The sequence below is a fragment of the Tursiops truncatus genome, chromosome 8 (genome assembly GCF_011762595.2).
Source record: "Tursiops truncatus isolate mTurTru1 chromosome 8, mTurTru1.mat.Y, whole genome shotgun sequence".
Taxonomy (NCBI): domain Eukaryota; kingdom Metazoa; phylum Chordata; class Mammalia; order Artiodactyla; family Delphinidae; genus Tursiops; species Tursiops truncatus.
In genome coordinates this window covers 95,269,909-95,289,936 of record NC_047041.1, presented here as the reverse complement: position 1 = coordinate 95,289,936, position 20,028 = coordinate 95,269,909, and the positions used below count along the sequence as shown (strand labels likewise).

The window sequence follows — 20,028 nt, the reverse complement described above, 5'->3', positions numbered from 1 at the left end:
CAGGCGAGCGACTTCAGCATCGTACACCTCATCCCAGCGGCAGGCTTGGTTGGGGGTGGGGGGGGGGGTGTCTTAGTGGAGGTAAAAAAAAAAAGGTGTGTGTGTGTGTGTGTGTGTGTGTGTGTGTGTGTGTGTGTGTGTGTGTGTGTGTGTGTGTGTGTGTGTGTGTGTGTGTGTGTGTGTGTGTGTGTGTGTGTGTGTGTGTGTGTGTGTGTGTGTGTGTGTGTGTGTGTGTGTGTGTGTGTGTGTGTGTGTGTGTGTGTGTGTGTGTGTGTGTGTGTGTGTGTGTGTGTGTGTGTGTGTGTGTGTGTGTGTGTGGAAGTTGAAGACCACCTGCCTTACCTTCCAGCCTTGGCTGGAAGCTGGTACTCCTCGGCCTGTCTTGTTCACAGCTGCATCCCCCCTGGCCTAACCCCGAGCAGGTACTTGGAAAATGCTTAATGAAACTCTGGTTGAGAGGCTCTGCAACGCTAACCCTTCGCGGCCAAAGTCTCTAAAGTTACGGGAACCTGGCCTTGAACCATCTGAGCTTGTTCCCTGAAGGTCCATTCCAGCTGTGAGGCACCTTTCCCATGAAAGGCTGAGGACGTGCAGGAGGTAAGCCCCTCTTTGCCATTATCTGAGGCAGTCCTCCAGGCTTGAGTGGTCCTCTGGCCCCCACTTCCCAGTCCTGCCAGAAAAAAGCTGGAACTTGGCACCAAAAACTCAAACTTGCCCCTTGCCTTCACCCCCTCAGTCTAGTGGCTTTAGACTCACCACTTACCAGACACAAGGGACTTTATTCATTTCACATATTTAACTGTTAGACACAGAGGAGACGAAGCAGTGTTTGAAAGTGAAATTAGTCTTTTCACCCACCCTTCTCCATCTTATGGCTAGTGGCTATTCCTCCAGCAGAAGGCCACCATGGCTATATCCTCCTAATACTTGCATCACTGGGTGTCACCCTTTACCATGCAAGGTCCTGCATGGTTATGCCCGGTCTCCCTCTTCCTGGAGTTGCTGTGAGGAGATGGGGACCGTCAGCAAAAGGCTAAAGCCAAGTCACCTTTCTGGTGGCCTCAGCTCAATCTGCTGTCAGCTTGGGGGCCCGATGAAAGCTGGCAGAGCCAGGAGAGCAGGCTGTTAACTTGCTAGGGTCACTGCTTAGCTTGGCTGATCATTAGAACCCCTCTGGCAGGTCTCTGGGCTGGGGCCGTTATTTGGCCTTTTCACCAGCAGAGGGCAGCATGGCACGGGGGTGGGAGAGGAGGTGGCCGGGAGTCCCAAGGGCTGGAGGGGAGGGGGGGGCGGGGAGCTGGGTACTGGGCGTTGTAGACAGGACCCTTCAGACTCCTCAAGTCTCGGACTCATCCGTTTCTTCGGTGGAGCCGTCGCTCTCTGCATCCACTTTGCGGGCGTGATGCAGGGGTCTCCAGGGGGAGCCAACCCGGGGAGGGGTCCGGGCAGGCAGGCAGCTGGCCTCTGGACCGGCAGTGACCGAGTTGACCAGGCCTGGGATCTGCGCCAGCCTGAAGAAGGGAAGAAGCCCAGAGGGCAGCGAGGTGCCTCCCGTCCGGAGACCAGGACCTCCGCACTCACTCTTGCATGTGGATGAAACCATGGGCTGTATTCCCAAAGGACTCAGAGAGGATCCCTCAGGCCTCTGCTGGCCCCCAAACCCCTCCCCAACCGATGGACAAGTGCTGTGTGACCCATGACGGGGCATTACCGCATCTGACTGAGGTTTTGTCCCCACAAGGGGGCAGCATCTTCCCACCTGACACTTACAGCCGTTCTAGTTCCTCATCCAGAGCTGGGTCGTGCATCAGGTCCCCTTTGTCAGGCAAAGCTCCTAGGAAATAATTGGGGGCACAGAGCTTAATCTGAGGATCCTTCACCCGGGCTGCAGTCACACAGCCCCGTGCCCAGCAGATGCCTATGTGCCCCTCACCTTCATGTCTGCCTATTCTGCCAACCCTGGGAGAGCTGATCTAAAAGCTTTGGGGAACAGAAGTTTAAGAGGTCTGCTAGGGGGGCAGTAAGTCCTAGGTACTGCTGGAAAAATTTAGTGAAGCCCACTGCCTACCCTTCCCAGTCATAGCTACAAGACATCCCCAAACCTTAAGGTCATTGCACAAACAGGACGATCTCCTTCCAAGACTAGATGGTGGGTTGTGAGCAGGTATTGAGGGTTTGGTCCTTTCCTGAGGCCCCAGTTACTGAGCTGAAAAGGAGCCAGAGACACAGGATACAGCCCAGGCCCCAAAGACCATAAGCTATCTAGTTTTGTGCCTCTAAATCAGAGTGACCCCACTTTGGAGACAGAATGGTCAAAAACGCTGCCTCAGCCTCTCCAGGGAGGGTCCCAGGGTGAGAAGAGAAGGTGGGGTCAGGATCAGATCAAACTCTCCTCTCCGTGGCCAGAAGCCGCGGGGAGGGGAGCTTGTCCCTTCTCTGCCACAAATCTCTTTGAGCTGGTTTCCTCAGTTATAAACCAAGGGAAGTAATTTTTGGATACTGGGGAAAGGTGAGAGGAGAGGGTCTAGGATGCTCTTTGGAGCAGTTAACAGTGGGAGGGAAGGTAAAGCTGAAGTTTGCAGATAGATTTTAACAGCAAATTGTTAGAGAAAAGAGCTTCACTGGTGGTCAGAAGCAAGATGTGGCTGCTAACAGTGCTAGTCTCTAGAAAGCCTCAAGCTTAAAATTATCCATCTGGCTCTAGTTCAATTCCTGACTTTTTCAGATGATGCCTCCTGGTCCCTTTTGTTCTAAGTGGTGTTTAAACTATGGTCCGGTGGAACCCTCTTGTTGTTTTGTGTCTGTGAGGGGGGGGGGTGCCTTGAGGAGGACTAAGGGAACAGGACAACCCCTCCACAACTGGCTGCACCTGGGGGACCTCAGGTCTCTATTTCATACACTGGAGATGCAGGTGAGGGTAGAGACCATACACTTCTTTCCATCTCCCACTTGCCCGACATTAGTGCTCTGTAAAGGAACTTAAATGAATGACTGTCCTTCTTAAAGGACCCAGAAAAAGTGAAGGCATGACGTTAGTCTACGCTGTGCCCCACATGCTACTTAGCTTTTCCTTTTTCTTCCTAGTGGCTGACTTGTGGACAGGAAGGGAGGGTCAGTTACCTAGGAGTGTAAAAGAAAACCTAAGCCAATTCCCCACTCCCTGCCCCCTTACTGCTGACTCCTATTTGCCACATTTGTATTCCTCCTCCAGTTGGTGACCTTGGCTACCAACCTCATTCAGCTGAGGGGGCCCCATACCCGTGCACTGTGCCTGAGTGGACCCTCAGTCAGTCCTGCTGAGGTTTGTGCCCCTAGCAGGCTCTCTGTCCTGTAAGATCTAAAGCGTCTAGCCCAGCACTTGGGCTGCTGTGGCTGGCATTTAACGAATGTTCAATTTCCTTCTCTTGACCCCATTCCTGCAACTGGCAAAAGTCTTCTTTTGAGACTTAGGAACCTGGGATCTCAAGCACACCTGGATATCTCTTGAGGAGAGAGACTAATAATAAGAACCCCTCTCAAGCTCTGTGGCGATGACAGCCTGGTGGCCCCTCCCCTGGGAGGGCAGCAGGTGTGGGAGGGGGAAGAGGAGGGTGGGTGGGAAGGCCAACCGGTGAGAGTAAAACGATGGACAGGAAAAACTGGGTCAGTGCGGGCCTCTCTCCGCCCCCCGCCCCCCTTTTTTTCCACTCCCTTTCAGACTAATAAGATTTTTTTTCCAGATGGGAAAAAGGTCTCCCCAGACACACCTTTGCCCTGTTTACCGATGGGATTCAGGTGCCTCTGACACATAAGCTCCAGAGCCACTGATTAAATAGCCCTGTGTCTGCCCAACCTGCAGGCCACGCCCCAAAGCAGAAATGAGGGTTCCATGGGAGGGGCTGGGCGTGCCTCTGCCATGGAGAGGCTGCTTCATGCTGGGGCAGGACCTCGGCGGGGAAGCCTCTCCCTGGCCACGGGAGGGTGAGAGGCCTCAGAGGGCACATCTTGTGTTACGCATGTTCTGGCTCCCTAGGCCTCAGAGTCTGGCCCTGAGAAGTCAAGGCAGACATGGTGAAGCTGCCTCCCCCTTGGGATTCCGTCCACCAACACGGGCCAGCTCCTATGTGGCTTTACACTGTAGGGGCAGGAGAGGCTGGCCACAGCTAGCTCTGGCTTACCTAGGGCTTGGTTGATCCCATGATGCTTTGAGAGGGCCACGAGGAATCCATAGAAGGTCAGTCTCTGAACGTTGCTTAGGACCTCTTTGACGAGTGCTGGAGGTGGGCAGCTAGAAGGGAGAATACAGATGCCAAATTCAAAGACTAGTGAGTCTGAGTGCCATCTTTTCATCCAAACCTTCAGGCTTAGGGGGATGCCCAAAGCCAAGACCGAGGGATCTGCCTACCCTGGGAGCCCTAAGACCCTGGGGAGTATAGCAGATCTCCAGAAGCAAGGCCTTGACTGTGAACAGAAAGGCTGGCATGTTCACTAACTGGTGCTTCACTGGCAGGGGTGGGAGTGGGGGAACGGGGAAATGGCGCTGGGCAAGGCCTCCTCTTGGAGGAGACCAAAACTGGCTGCTCTGTCCCCAAGGGGACTTTGTGCTACACAGGACAGCTTAACCCTCCCTTTCTGTAGGGTGAATTCCTCGCACAGTGAATATTTTTTTCCTTCTCTCTAAAAAGTCAAGACCAATCTATCTCCTGGCAAGGAGAAGGGGCCCAAGTTGGTCATCTACAGCTGCTCTTGCCCAAGTGAAAGCAATCCTTCCTGTGAGCCACCTGGGAAGACTTTCAGTCAACAGCCTGGACTGGGGGCAAATGGCACTGTTCTAATTTATACTATGACCATGAAGGGCCTAAAAGCCCTGGGCCAGTCAGAACAGCCTGCTGGAGATCTGTTCTGGGCCAGGAGCCTGCAATCCTGGGGCTGAGGTGGGGTCTGCGTGCCCATTTCTCACCTGTACTTGTGCCGGTCACACAAGTTCTCCAGGCACTGGTAGAACAGTGACGCCTCCACGCCCTCCAGCATGCTGGCCTCGCCCAAGGTAGGCCGCTGGCGGTGCTGCCCACTGGATGACGTCGGCACAATCACCGTATTGGGGTTCTTGCCTGACAGCAGGTCCTGATAGATGGCAGCCACGCTCTCCAGGAATTCTGGGTACAGGAGTAGAGGGGCACAGGTCAGGCGGGGATGACACACTTGGTCCCCTCACAGTGCCCTCCCTTCTCTGTGTGTTAGCTCAGCTCCACACCAGCCTCAGTCCTCAGCGCACAGTGTCCTGGGAGCAGGGGCCCTCGGCCTCATGTGACCACTACACTCATGAGAGATGACACTAATATGTGTTTCAGCTCAAATGTCCCCTCCTCTGGCAGTTGTTCCTAGACCAGGTGAGACCCCCTGTTACATCCTTTCATGCACCCTGTACTCCTCTGTAGTGCTTATCCAGTGAGGGGTTTTCTGTGTAACTACTTGTTCACTCTGTCTCCTTGCTGGAATGGAAGATCTTGCATAAAGGCCTGGATCATGCCTTGTCAGCCTTCCTGTCCCAGCACCTAGCACTGTGCCCGGCACATAGAAAATGCTATAAATATTTCTGAAAAATTTTGAAAGGGGCTTCCCTGGTGGCGCAGTGGTTGAGAGTCCGCCTGCCGATGCAGGGGACGCGGGTTCGTGCCCCGGTCCGGGAAGATCCCACATGCCGCGGAGCGGCTGGGCCCATGAGCCATGGCCACTGAGCCTGCGCATCCTGAGCCTGTGCTCCGCAACGGGAGAGGCCACAACAGTGAAAAGCCCGCATACCGCAAAAAAAAAAAAAAAAAAAATTTTTGAACGGTGAACGTGTGCACAGTCCTGCTGGTAAGCCCATCTTGTGAGCCACACGCCTCTCTGACTCAAGAAAGCAGGTGGGAATACCAGTGTGGGAGAGAAAGCTTGCAAGCTGCTCATTTATTAAACATTTGAATTCGTTTTCAAATGCTAGTAGCTGAGCCCTCGTAGGTAAGCAGAGACTTATGGCCCATCTCCCCGCTGCTGCCCCACCCTGGGACCACTGTGAGGAGAGCCCTGACAGGCAGCCAAGGGAAGAAGGTCTCCACACGTGGCTGCACCTTCTCTAGGGCCCAAGAAACTTCAGAGAAATGGGAAATGGACACCTGGAGCTGCTAAGAGCAGGTGGCGAGACACCAGGCTCCAGCCCCTGCCTGACCAGGCCCTTGGGCCGCCATCAGGAAAACAGAATGTGGCGCCTGAGTGAGGCCAGGGCTGGCTGGGGCCACCCGTTGGCAGGAAGGCCACGTCCAGGCTCCAAGGACAGCCTTCTGTTTACTGGAATAGCCTGTTTTAAACAAGTTTGTTTATGGACATAGCCAGCAGTTTCTAAATCCAACATTCCATTTGATGTTGCTGTGTGTGAGCTGCTGGGCACTGGCGTTCATTCATCTATTTTTATTCCACCTGAGCCCAGAAGGTATTTAAGGGCACAGCTGGTGAGCACTGGGGAGCAGGGTGGGAGTGTGAGAGAGGACTGGCGTGCGCTTATTGAAAGCTGTGTGGGTGGAAAATGTGTGCTCACATATCTGAGTCAGGGCCCAGGGAGAGACCCCCGATCGCAGTGACACAGCAGAGTGGCTGAGCGCACTGGCTGTGGAGTGGGCCCTCTGCAGGTCTGGGCTCCACCCCCAGAAGCGAGGTGTCTCTGGCAGCTTTACCTCTGTCGGCTTCTCTCTTAAAGGACCTACCTCTCAGGGGTGCTGTAAGGATTAAGGTGCTTAGTGCTGTGCCTGGCACACAGTAAGTTTTCGACAGTGAATTTATCGGGTGTTGTTCCAATAGTGTGTATTGTTGTTACTGTCATTATCACTTAAACTGATGTGTTGCGCTGCTGGCTGGAAGCACTGCAGTTTCCTATGTCTTGAGGAGGCTGAGGGAGTCGGCTCTGCAGACTGAATCTTGTGACCACCAGCAAGAACTAGACATCCTGCTGGTGGGTGACCGGCTGTGAAGCACACCACGGAGGGAGGAGGGGAGAAGTGCACGCGCCGGGCACACCGATGGAAAGGGCAACAGGGTAGGAGAGGGCACGTGGTCCTGACAGGAGCCACAGGGGTCCTGGGAGACTCTCACCTGAGTAGTAAAACTGGATCTGGAAGGCAAAAAGGAAATCTGAAAAAGACATCAAGCAGTCCATGGCGTCGTCCATGAGCACAATCCTGAGGGGGGAAGAGAGAGAAAATATGAGAGGATGCGTGTACGTGTGTGTCTGGGGGAGCATTCGAGCGAGCTGTCCCTGGGGATCCAGTCTCCCTTGGGACAGCAAGACACTGGGGAGAGGGCTCCCCCAGACAAGGTCCTCCCGGTCACGCCACTTCTCCATCGTTTGGACTCTGTCACCAAACTGAACTGAAGCGGGAGGCAGGCTCCCGCTTCAGTGTCTGTGGCACCAGCTGGAGGATGGGACGTGGGTGGGTGCTGACAAGGAGAGGGGGTGCAGCTGCAACGCAGCCAAGACCCCTTTTCATACCCTTAAGAGTAAACACTTCTGTCCTGCAGTGAGGACCATTTAGTTCAGAATAAATACAGCTGATCAGAAAAGGCAAAAAGAACAGCCAAGAGGTTTAAAGGGGTCTTGGCAAGTGGCACTGAGATTTAATAAGCTACCAAGGGCCTTCAGAACGGCTACAGGCACCTCCGTGCTGGGACACAGCTGGCACAAAGAGCAGAGCGTACCGCTTGGGGTCTGCACTTGAGAGGGTCCAAGAACACACCCCATCCTGCGGCGCTGCGGGTCCTCCACGCACGCCGTTCGCTCTCACAAGCTGGCCACCTCCTGCTGTCTGCTCTCTCCACCCCTCCGCCTGCGCGCTCACCTCGCAGGAAGAAAACCATGTGACCACTAAAGGGCTCAGACCAAGGCCACGTTCATACTCTGCTCAGGGCCTCACTGGACAGGACAGGAAGAGAAGGAAGTTAGCACTCGCTGGACTCCATCCATGTGCCAGGCAGGGTGCCAAACTCACCTGCTGATGGGAAGCTGGCCCCCCCATCTGTTTCTTTTCTTTGTTGTTTTTTGTTTTGGCTGTGCTGTGTGGCATATGGGATCTTAGCTCCCCGACCAGGGATCGAACCTGCACCCCCAGCAGTGGAAGCACAGAGTCCTAACCACTGGACCACCAGGGAAATACCCGCCCCCACCTCCCCATCTGTTTTTGACTGGGCCCTATCTTTCCTTTAAAAACAAAAAACCTTTTATTTTGCTCTCTCGTGCATTTTTCTAATTCTCTCTCCACCTCCCTGGGTCCGAGAATCCCCAGACTGGCAACTGGATCAGCTCCAGAGAGAGCAGGCATTGCTCACCTCTGGGGAAGGGGCTTTAGAGAGAATATAATGTGAGCAGTGCCCCTGGAATTGTGCCAGGCAGCTGCCCTGGTTTCAGGTCTCCCCGAAGAAAGCAATGGTTCCTACCTCTAGTCTTCAGTTGTAATAATGGTAACGATAGAAACAGGCCATATTGACTGAGTACTTACTTCACGGCAGGCACGGTATAAGGTATTTTACTTATATCAATTAAAATTTATCCCACAACAATCCTATGAGGTAGGTCTTGTTGATTATTCCCATTTTACAGGTGAAGAGATTAAGTCTCAGAGCAGTCAGCTTGCTGAGGTCGCACAGCTGGTGAATTTGCTCTACACGTCATGTACTTACTTTCTACTAGGTCTCACTGCCTCTTTTAAAATAAAGATACAGAATATGAACACTTGCACTTTAATTCTTAGTCTATTAGCTTCCTGACTTATCTTTTTTCTTCTCACCTATATCTTAGGGCCTTAACTGTTTCTCATGTATCTCCTGGGGAAGACAAAAGCTGCCTCAACTACCAGAATTCAACATTAAAATTCCAGCTGGAAAAAAATTCAAGGCCAGAGTGGGAGGACGCAATGCTGCCAACGGCCACGGGAGGGCGTCCTGCTCTCTCCGGCAGAGGCTCCTGGGCCCAAGCGTTGAGCCGTTGGCTAAGTAGTTACCCCGTTTCTCAGAACCTCAGGCAGGCGAAAGGGAAGAGAGGGGGCACAAAGCCCAGATTCTGATATCTGGATCGGGAGAGAGAGGTAGAGAGAGGGCAGGTAGTAGGGACTGGGTGACAGAGACACCCAAACTACAGAGGAAGAGTGAGCTCTCCCAGAGCCCCAGGGAGGAGGAGCCACCAGCCACCTCCAAGTCGTTCCTTCCCAGGCTCACAGGGAAGGAAAGGCCCCAGAGGAGAGAAGGCAGTGACGTCTCCTTCCTGCCCCACTCCCAGGACAGCTGAGAACCCGAATGGCCTGAAGTTAATTGCTAGGGAAGAGTGCCGGGCTGAGAACACCCCCAAGCAGGAAACCACGAAGGGAACCAAAGCCTTTGAAGGTGTTGCATGGCTCTTCTTGGTTTATCATCAACCGGGACCTGGTGCTCCTGTTTATAGCAGTTACGTCCATTTACAATTTCTCTCTTTACCTATTTATTCATTCATTTCATACAGATGGTCCCCGACTTACGATGGTTCAACTTAGGTTTTTTTTTTTTGCGGTACGCGGGCCTCTCACTGTTGTGGCCTCTCCCGTTGCGGAGCACAGGCTCCGGACGCACAGGCTCAGCGGCCATGGCTCACGGGCCCAGCTGCTCCGCGGCATGTGGGATCTTCCCGGACCGGGGCACGAACTCGTGTCTCCTGCATCGGCAGGCAGACTCTCAACCACTGCGCCACCAGGGAAGCCCCAACTTAGGTTTTTTGACTTTACAATGGTGTGAAAGCAAGACGAATTTGGTAGAAACCATGTTTTGAATTTTAAATCTTGATCTTTCCCTGGCCTAGTGATGCGCAGGACATACTCCCTCGTGATGCTGGGCGGTGGCAGCTCCCGGTCAGCTACACGGTCACCAGGGTGGACACAGACAGCCATTCTGTACCAGACTACCATTCTGTTTCTCACTTTCAGTACAGTGTTCAATCAATTACATAAGAGATTCAACACTTTATTATAAAATAGGCTTTGTGTTAGATGATTTTGTTCAACTGTAGGCTGATGTAAGTGTTCTGAGCACATTTAAGGTAGGCTGGGCTAAGCTATGATCTTTGGTAGGTTAGGCGTAAAAACGCATTTTTGACTTTTGATATTTTCAACTTACAACAGGTTTATCAGGACATAACCCCATTGAAACTCGAGGAAGATCTGTATTGCAATATAATTCAAATACCATAAAATTCACCCTTTAAAAGTATACAGTGGGGCTTCCCTGGTGGCGCAGTGGTTGAGAGTCCGCCTGCCGATGCAGGGGACGCGGGTTCGTGCCCCGGTCCGGGAAGATCCCACATGCCGCGGAGCGGCTGGGCCCGTGAGCCATGGCCGCTGAGCCTGCGTGTCCGGAGCCTGTGCTCCGCAACGGGAGAGGCCACAACAGCGAGAGGCCCGCGTACCACACACACACACACACAAAAGTGTACAGTATTTTTTAGTATATTCACAGACTTGCACAATCATCACCACTGTTTAATTCCAGAAGTTGTAATTCTTGCTGATCGTCATGCTCCTGAGACAGGCCCTGCCACGTCAGGGCTTCCAGCCAATTGCCATAAGCATCTTCCTCTCCCAGCCGCAGCCAGGACTGGCAGCTGCAAGCAGGGCCCGCCCTTCCAGCCCCGGCCCGGCTGCAGCTTTCTGTGGGTAGCCATTCTTGACTAGGAACGGTAGCTCCCTCTCTTGAGAGGGTGGCAGCGGTCTCCGTGGGAGCGGGGCGACCCTGCGTGTGCTCTGGTTTTGGCCCCTGCTCCCCGGTGGGCTGAGACTCAGATTGGTCAGGAGGCACCAGCAGGCTAGCTGGGGGAGGCACACGGGCAGCAGGGGCTTTCTTTCTGAGGGACAGGTGGCTGGGATCCCGGCAGCACCTGTGCCTGGGACTGAGGGGTTTTCTTGATTGCAAGCAATGAGACTGGCTGCCCGAGAAGCCGATTGGATCTCAGCTGCCATTAACAGCAACGCTCCTCTGCTCAGCCAGAAAATGGAGTCCTCCTGACATCCTGGAAACTCCCCTCCTTGCCTGCCCCACATCAGTCAGTCACCGAGTCCTATCAGTCCTCTTCTGGACATTTCTCTTGCATCTGTCTACTTCTTTCCATTTCCACAGCCCCCATCCAACGCCCACCTCCACCTCTGCTTCCTGGACAACGGAACGACCTCCTACCCAGTTTTCTGCAACACTCTTGCCTGCTTCTAATTGAGTGTCCATACTGTGGTCAGAAGGATCTTCCAAACGTGAATTTGACCATCTTACAACTCTGTTTGAAACCCTTCCTGGGCTTCCCATTGCCCTTAGAGCAAAGTCTCCCATCCTTATCCTGGCTTATGAGCCTGCATGACCTGCCCTCTGCCTCCGCTCACCTTTCTAGACTCATCGGAGGCCCCAGGCAGGGTCCCTCACGATGTTCCAGCCACACAGATGCTTCAGTTCTTCCTTCCTCCTGCCCCCCATGCCCTTCTCCTCACCGACCTGATTGATGCCGCCTCACTCTTCGGGGTGCAGCCACAGAGCACCCCTTTGGGAAGGCGAGGATAGGCCTCCCTGCTCTGGCTTCCACAGTTCTCTGTGACCCCCTCACACTGTTCGTGTCTGTCTTTGCCCCAGGACTGTAAGATCCACCAAGTTACACCTCTGTCTCTCTGTTCGCTGCCTGACTCAAGCGCCAGTGTGGTGCAGGGCACACAGTAGGCACTCGGTAAGTATTTGTTGCATGAAGGAAAGCATGAACAAATGACTACGAGAGGCTGCGGTATTCCCTCTTCTCTTTCCCTGGCAAGGCGACATCTGGATCCTACATCCAGCTCTGGACAGTCCATTTAAGGGGAATAAACTAGAGTCACGGAATAGGGAGGTCAGAGTGGTGGAGTCTGCACACCAGGATATCAGACAGATGACTGCCTTTAGCTCCTTTAGCCTGGAAGAGAAGATGAAGGAGGAAGTGAGGCCGAGGCCCGACTCTTGAAGGGCTGCCTCTGAGGGAGATGTCACAGGGGTCTAGAGTTTGGCTCTAGAAGACTTGAAGATGCTCATCTCTGGGATTATGGCTGCTTTGTGAGGGAGTGAGCTGCTTGTTGCTGGAGATATTCAAGCAGAATACTTCCCGAAAGTATGAAAGAGCTCCTTCTAGCCCTGAGAGAGTGTCATCCCAAGGGTGGACAGAACTAACAGCTTCTCCTGTTAATGCGGGTTCTGCTGGGGGGAAAGTCTGCTGTTCAGAGGACCATCGCTGCAGAAAAGTCTGAAAGACTTACAAAAAGGTGCTTTTAGAAACATCATATGCTGCATTGTCCATCTCCAGACTGATGCTCTGACCCATAAAAGTTCTGGGCATCTGGCATTGGAGTCTTGGCAGAACTGTGGGAAAAGGCAGGCACGGGGCTACAGGTCTGTCTTTGCCTTTGGTGACAGGGCCAACCCCAGGCTGTAGGCCCTACAACCCACCCACAGCTGCTCCACCCTGAACTCAAACTTGTCACCAGCCCCCGAGGGCTCAAGAGCAGTTTCTTGAAGACAGGTCATCCACGTGTGCTGTTTTCCAGTTGACGGCAGTTGGCTCAAAACCCCTTCCTGCCAGAGGCCTCCTGCTGGCCTGCCGGCTGCCTCTGACACCTGCAGGAGACAGGCCGCCCCTGCTTTGAAGTGGAGCCAGCAGGAAGCTGCTGCCAACGAGAGTCTGTGCACATCCACTGGATCGTGGAGGAATCCCTGCCGGCCAGGCCTCAGGGCTAGAGAGAGGAACTCCGGGGACAAGTAAAGGCACTCTAGCTCAGGTTGGCTCTGAGCAGAACCATGTGAAGGGTGGAGTCCAGGGCAGCGACTGGAATGGAGAAAGAGCACTTGGCAGGGTCTGAGCTACTCCCAAGGGGGCTGGCCGTGCTCTCACTCCCATGCTGACTTCCAACAGCTGGGATGGGCTGGCTGGCTGGAGTTAAGTGGGTGCCAAGGAAGCAAACAGCTTTCAGTCCGAACCTACTGACTTACCAGCTTCCTATTCCCCCTTAAGGGTCAGTATCTCTGGTCTAGTGGCATGAGCTGTACCTGTTTTTTTTTGTGTGTGTGCAGTTCTGGGTTAGCGGCCCTGGGATCAAATCCCAGCTCTAGAACCGACTGGCCAAGTTACCTTTTCTTGGGCGAGTTATGTTTTCTCCTGGAGTTTCCATTTCCTTATCTGTAAAGAGGGGATGATTATAGTTCCTCTTTCACGGGATTCTTGTGAAGACTCAACATGGTGATATACTGTGCCTATTGTATTATTATATACGAGTAATCACTCAAAATAAGTGTGAGCTGCTACCAATAAGTGTTCTAGCTGGTTTCAGGTGATGGAAGGGCTCAAAATAGCAAATGAAAATATAGCTCAGAGGAAGTAGGTGCTGCCAGCGCCCGGCAGGGCAGAGGCTCTCAGGCGGGAGCTAGCTATCCTGTTTCAAGTCCACTTTTGGGGGAAGCCAGGCCAAAGCCAGGGCCAGGAGGAACGCTTCCATGACTGCACTTCCTTTGGGAGGTCACATGAGCAGCGTCTTTCATGGGTGCAGCTGAAGCGTGTCTCCGAGTCTGTCTGGGATCCCGGGACACCTCTGTGGACTATGTCTTAAAGTCAGGGCCATGAGTGAGGATGAAACTACACCCTGGCCACCTTCTCCAGGTGGTGTCAGGGTTTCCTGTGACACTTCCTCAGGTTTGCCCCTCTTCTGGACTGTGTCGGAGGCACCCCTGTGCCTCACAAGCTGCCTCCAAGTTCAGGCCCTCAGAGCAGCATGGGGTGTCCAGGTCATGGCTCTCCCTGGGCTCTGGCCTGCATCTCCAGGGGGTCCCAATCCCACCTGCCCTGTGGTGCCTGAGAAGCTGGATCCAGAGAGTGTGGGAAGCAGCAACAACTACAGCAACACGGTATTCGTTAAGGCCTTACTTGGTCAGCGCCATACATCTGTCATTGCATTTTCTTCTCACGTTAATCCTATGAGGTGAGATCGGTGGATATCTTTACCGCGAACATGGAGGTTCAGAAACCTGACCAGGTCTCAAGGCAGAAGCAAAAGAGCTGTAATTCAAACACAGGCCCCTCTGACGCTAACCACAGTTCCCAGGCCACTGCAGCTGCTTCCAGTAAGAAGTGGCAATAACACCTCCTGCCGGTGGCGCTGTCCCTCCTCCCACCCTTGGTGTAGAGCCGTGGCCCCCAGGAGGGCTGGAGGCTTAGGCCCGGATACTGCTTCTTCCCTGCAGACACCGTGAAGGCCCCGCTTGGCCACTTCAGCTCCATTATCCTTGTCTCTCCCAAGAAGCTTTACAGACGGTGGGGGTGGGGGAATGTTCCATGATCTTAGGATAAAAACCCAAATCCAGTGCATGGCCTGTGAGGCCCTCTCTTCTCCCAGTCCCCAAACTCCTCAAACTCCAGGCCCACTGACTCCCCAGTTCCCCTAGGTCCTCACTGGAGAAAGAGGGGCTTCTTTCCAGGCTGCTTACTTTCCCTAGACGGCCTTTCCCTCTCCCTGCTCCCTCCCTAAATCCTACCCACGCTTTTCACTTTATTTTTTACTTTTTTGGCTGCATTGGGTCTTTGTTGCTGTGCCCGGGGTTTCTCTAGTTGCGGTGAGTGGGGGCTACTCTTCGTTGTGGTGCACGGGCTTCTCATTGCGGTGGCTTCTCTTGTTGTGGAGCACGGGCTCTAGGCATGTGGGCTCAGTAGTTGTGGCTCGCGGGCTCTAGAGTGCAGGCTCAGTAGTTGTGGTGCACAGGCTTAGTTGCTCTGCGGCATGTGGGATCTTCCCGGACCATGGCTCGAACCTGTGTCCCCTGCATTGGCAGGAGGATTCTTAACCACTGCGCCACCAGGGAAGTCCCCTTTTCACTTTAAATAAAATATTTAAAACGTCAAAAAAATTACACAGACTAACATAACAAACGTTTGTATACCCACTAGCTAACTTCATCAAAACTTCACATTTTGCCACCCTTGCTTCAATGTTTAAAAGCTTTGTAAAATATTACACATATAGATTAAAACACCTGGACACCTGGACACCCTCCCTCATCCCCTTCCTCTACCTTCCTCCTCAGAGATCGTCACTGGGGCTTGAGGGCTTAGCATTCATTCATTTAAACTTGGGCTTGGCATCCCTCCCATGTTTCCATACTATATTAACTCACACAAATGTCTACATTGTTAAAATATTATATAACTTTGTTTTGCTTGTTCTCAGACTCTATGCATCATTTGGTAACTTGACATTTTGAGATTTATCAGTGCTGATGCATATATATCTCCCTGCATTCATTTTAGCTGCTCTATAGATTTCCACAGAATGGAGATAGCACACTTTGTCCTTTCTACTGCATAGGGACGGGCAGAGGGTTCCATTGGTAGCGATTACAAATAATGCTGCATGTCTCCTTATAACCAGGCACACGTCTTGAACTTTTTAAGATGTGCCCAAATTGCTTCAAAGTGATTATACCAATTTACACTACCACTAGCAGTTTAGGAGAGTTCCCACTGTCCCACATTCTCACCAATACTTGTATTATCTCACTTTAAAATTTTTGCCCATTTGATGACTGTGAAGTGGTATCTCAATTTAATTGGCATTTCCTTGATACCAGTGAGTTTGGCCATGAAGATATGCCCAAATGTTTATTAATTGTTAGGGTTTTCTCTTCTATATATTATCTGTTTGTATCTTTGGACTGTTTTTCTACTGAGGTTCTTCATCTTTTTCTTATTGATTTGTAGGAGTTCTTCATAAGCAATTCTTTTTTTTTTAATAGTTTTTAACTCTTTTTTTAAAAAAATATTAATTTAATTAATTTATTTATTTGGCTGGGCTGCACCAGGTCTTAAACTTAGTTCCTGCACGCAGGATCTTCAATGCCGTGTGCAGGATCTTCGTTGCGGCATGCGGGATCTTTGTAGTTGTGGTGTGCAGGATCTTTAGTTGTGGCATGTGGGATCTAGTTCTCTGACCAGGGATCAAACCCAGTCCCCCTGCATTGGGAGCGCGGAGTCTTAGCCACTGGACCACCAGGGAAGTCCCCCATAAACCATTCTTGAGACTAAAAAACTCTGCAGACTAATCTGTTGTTAGTTACATATGTAATAAATATCTTCTAGTCACTGGCTTGTCTTTCAACTTTGTTTACAGCATCTTTTGTTGAACAGAAAATTTTAATCTTAATACTCCGGTAGTCCTGCGGGTTAGGGTTCAACACTTGCATTGCTGTGGCTAGGGTTCACTTTGCCATCAGGGAATTCGTGCTTCCTAGCAGATACTTCCCCTTTCTCTAGAATGTCAGCCCCACGAGGGCAGGGGCTTGGTTTTGTTCACTGCTCTGTCCTCAGCACCTGGAAGAGTGCCTGGCACAGAACAGGCACTCTCCATGAACACTGGCTGAATGATTGAATAAGTGAATGCAATTCTGCTTGTGGTCAGTTTATCAACCTTGTCCACTGGGCTTGGGCTTTAAGAATTTTTATCTTGTTTTAAGAATTTTTTAACTACCTGGTGGCCATAAAAATATTTTCTCCTAATCTCTTTTAAGAGTATTACGGTTTTGCATTTTACACTTAGGTCTGTAATCTATGTGAAATTGACTTCTGAATATAGTCTGAAGTAGGGAGCTAATTTTATTTTATCGTATGTGGATAAACTGTCGACTGAAAAAAACATGCACAACGTGAGAGTTTTGAGTTAAGTTTTATTTGGGGCAAAATGAGGACTACGGCCTGGGAGATAGCATATCAGATAGCTCTGAGAAACTGCTCTGGAGAGGTAGGGGGGAAGGTTGGTATATATGTGATTTTGGTGAAGGGGACGTACATGCAATCCAGCACACATTTTTGCAGAAGGCTGTCACTAGTCTTGTGAAGTTTACTGCTGGTCATGAGGACAGGTGTCTCCATTAATGATTTTAATGCCTTTTCAGGTATGAGGAGATGCAAGAATTGGGCTCGTAAAATCTTCCCTTGAAAATATCTAACTATCTGGGACTTCCCTGGCGGTCCAGTGGTTGAGACTCTGCGCTTCCACTGCAGGGGGCATGGGTTTGATCCCTGGTTGGGGAAGATCCCACATGCAGCATGGCCAAAAAAAAAAAAAAAAAATCTAACTATCTGAAGGCCTGTTCTGCCATTTTTCCCCAGAGCACAGAGCGCTTCATTCCTGATCTCCGCTCTGAATCCCACTCAGGGTGTGTTGAAGGTCAGCGGCTGTAGTGGCTTAATCCTTGTAAAGGCAGATGGCAAGTTCCAAATTTTTCGTTGGCATTATGATGGCCTTATAATCAGTCCTAGTAGTTGATAGGGCAAATTCATCTCTTATTAATCCTTCAGGTCTCAGGTTCAACATCTCTGTTTTATGGACAAGTTTTTCATGATTCCCCAGGTTAGGCTGGGTATCCTGTTTATATGTTCCTATAGCACTTAGCTCTTCGTTTATTTAATGTCTGCTGCTCTGTCAGTTTGTAAGTTCTTCCAGGGCTGGAGCAACATTGTCATAGCCCCTCCACAAGCACGACTGGCAATATGACAGGCACTCAATAAATATTTGGTAAATGAAAGAATGGGGAGGGAAAGGATAGTCTGTTTAGGTGAAAGACCTTTGGGGCAACAGTGACACTGTCAGATGGCAGGTCAGATCTGGGGAGGAGATCTATGCAGGATGATATTGCAGAGGAGAAGCATAAAGAAAGACATCAAGAGAGCATAAAGCTGTATCTTCAGGGCACGGCATGAGGTCTGGCAGAGGGTAGATGTTCAGTAAACATTTGAAAAATGAATATAGGAATGAAGTATCACTCCCCACTTACTAATTATAATTATATTCTTTAAAAATAGGTAAGGGAGGGATTTTCCTGGTGGTCCAGTGGTTAAGAATCCATCTTGCAATGCAGGGGACGCTGGTTTGATCCATGGTCGGGGAATGAAGATCCCACATGCCATGGGGCAGCTGAGCCCATGAGCCACAACTAGCAAGCCCACGCACCACAACTAGAGAAAGGCCTGAGTACCGCAACAAAGAGCTCGCATGCTAGAACGAAAGATCCTGCGTGCCGCAACTAAGGCCTGATGCAGCCTAAATAATGCAGCCTAAATAAATAAATAAATAAATAAATAATAGGTAAGGGAATTCCCTGGCGGTCCAGTGGTTAGGACTCTGTGCTCTCACTGCCAAGGGCACGGGTTCAATCCCTGTTTGGGAACTAAAATCCCACAAGCCACACAGTGCGGCCAAAAAAACAAAACAAAACAAACAAAAAAAGACTTTGTGACAGGTATTTTACATGCATTATCTCATTAAATCCTAAAAACACTCTATGAGGCAGGTGCTATTATATTTCCATTTTAAAGATGAAGAAATTGAGGCTCAGAGGAGTTGCTCAAGGTCACAAGCCTATGAGTGAAGGAAGTGAGATTTGAACCCAGGGCTGTCTGGCTCCAGCACCTGAGTCCTACACCATTAGGCCATTCAACCTTTGTGATACAGGGACCAGCTGAAAAATGACTCTCTTAAATGGAGGTGACTTGTTAGGTCTAAAACTAGATTCCTTAGAGGAGTTTATGTGCTTTTGAAGCACTATATGTATTCAGCATATAACCATGATAAAAGAGCTTTTCCTGTTAAACATATATTACTCACTAGGAAATCTGGCTTTAAGTGAGGGAGAAGTGAGTTAGTGTTTCAGATGACAAGAGTGAGAAGGAAAAGCAATTCCTTTTAATGCAATCAATTCTAAAATGCCAGAAAGAGGTTGGCATGCAATGCTCTAAAGTGGTTCTCAAAGTGTGGTCCCAGACCATGAGCATCACCTAAGAACCTATAAGGAATATGGATTCTTGAGCCCCACCTCAGACCCACTGAACTCTGAGCATGGGGCTGGGCCATCGCGGTTTAGTAAGTCCTGCAGGTGATTCTGATTCACACTCAAGTTGGAGAACCACTGCTTTAAATCTTCACCCTTGGAGGGAAGCTTCCCACCCCTGTGTCATTTGGGCCTTGAATGGATTACAGGTGTGATGGTCCCCCCGGCCCAGGAGGGAGGAGACACAGGCAGTCCTGTCTTTACCCTACTTTTTGTTATATATTATTTTCTGAACTTTGTGAAGGGAAAAAAGGCCAGAAACCACTGCCTTAGGGAACCCAGGAACTTCTCACTTATTTAATTTTTTAATTGAAGTATAGTTCATTTACAGTGTTGTGCTAATTTCTGCTGTACAGCAAAGTGACTGTTATACACATATATACATTCTTTTTTAATATTTTTTTCCACTATGGTTTATCCCAGGAGGTTGGATATAGTTCCCTGCACTATACAGTAGGACCTCGTTACTTATCTATTCTAAATGTAATAGTTTGGGACTTCCCTGGTGGGTCAGTGTTTAAGAATCTGCCTGCCAATGCAGGGGACATGGGTTCGATCCCCGGTCCGGGAAGATCCCACATGCTACAGAGCAACCAAGCTCGTGTGCCACAACTACTGAGCCCACATGCCGCAACTACTGAAGGCTGTGCACTCTAGGGCCCACGTGCCACAACTACTGAGCCCGTGTGCTGCAACTACTGAAGCCTGTGCACCTAGAGCCTGTGTTCCGCAACAAGAGAAGCCACCGGAATGAGAAGCCCACGCACCACAATGAAGAGTAGCCCCGGGGCTTCCCTGGTGGTGGAATGGTTGAGAGTCCGCCTGCCGATGCAGGGGACGCGGGTTCGTGCCCCGGTCTGGGAAGATCCCACATGCCGCGGAGCGGCTGGGCCCGTGAGCCATGGCCGCTGAGCCTGCGCGTCCGGAGCCTGTGCTCCGCAACGGGAGAGGCCACAACAGTGAGAGGTCCGCGTACCGCAAAAAAAAAAAAAAAAAAAAGAGTAGCCCTGGCTCGCCACAACTAGGGAAAGCCCAATGCAGAAAGCCCAAAGCCAATGAAGACCCAATGCAGCCAAAATAAATAAATAAATAAATAAAACCAAACAAATAAATAAATGTGATAGTTTGCAT

At 51.0% G+C, this 20,028-nt stretch overlaps 1 protein-coding gene across 3 annotated transcripts in view; it reads right to left on the bottom strand.

Moving 5' to 3' along the window:
• Positions 1 to 200: 200 nt before the first annotated feature.
• The window catches only part of CSTPP1 (centriolar satellite-associated tubulin polyglutamylase complex regulator 1), a 187,899-nt gene continuing 168,071 nt past the window's right edge, over positions 201 to 20,028 (bottom strand). For 2 of the 3 annotated variants that reach the window (XM_033860619.2, XM_073808939.1), the window contains 5 exons: positions 7,105 to 7,190; positions 4,940 to 5,135; positions 4,158 to 4,267; positions 1,771 to 1,834; positions 201 to 1,511 (listed from right to left, as the gene is read on the bottom strand). In XM_033860619.2, coding sequence (XP_033716510.1) covers positions 1,337 to 1,511; positions 1,771 to 1,834; positions 4,158 to 4,267; positions 4,940 to 5,135; positions 7,105 to 7,190 — 631 coding nt within the window. In that variant the 3' untranslated portion in view covers positions 201 to 1,336. Of the gene's footprint in view, positions 1,512 to 1,759; positions 1,835 to 4,157; positions 4,268 to 4,939; positions 5,136 to 7,104; positions 7,191 to 20,028 lie in introns of all 3 variants that reach the window. The other variant, XM_073808940.1, reaches the window with a different exon arrangement.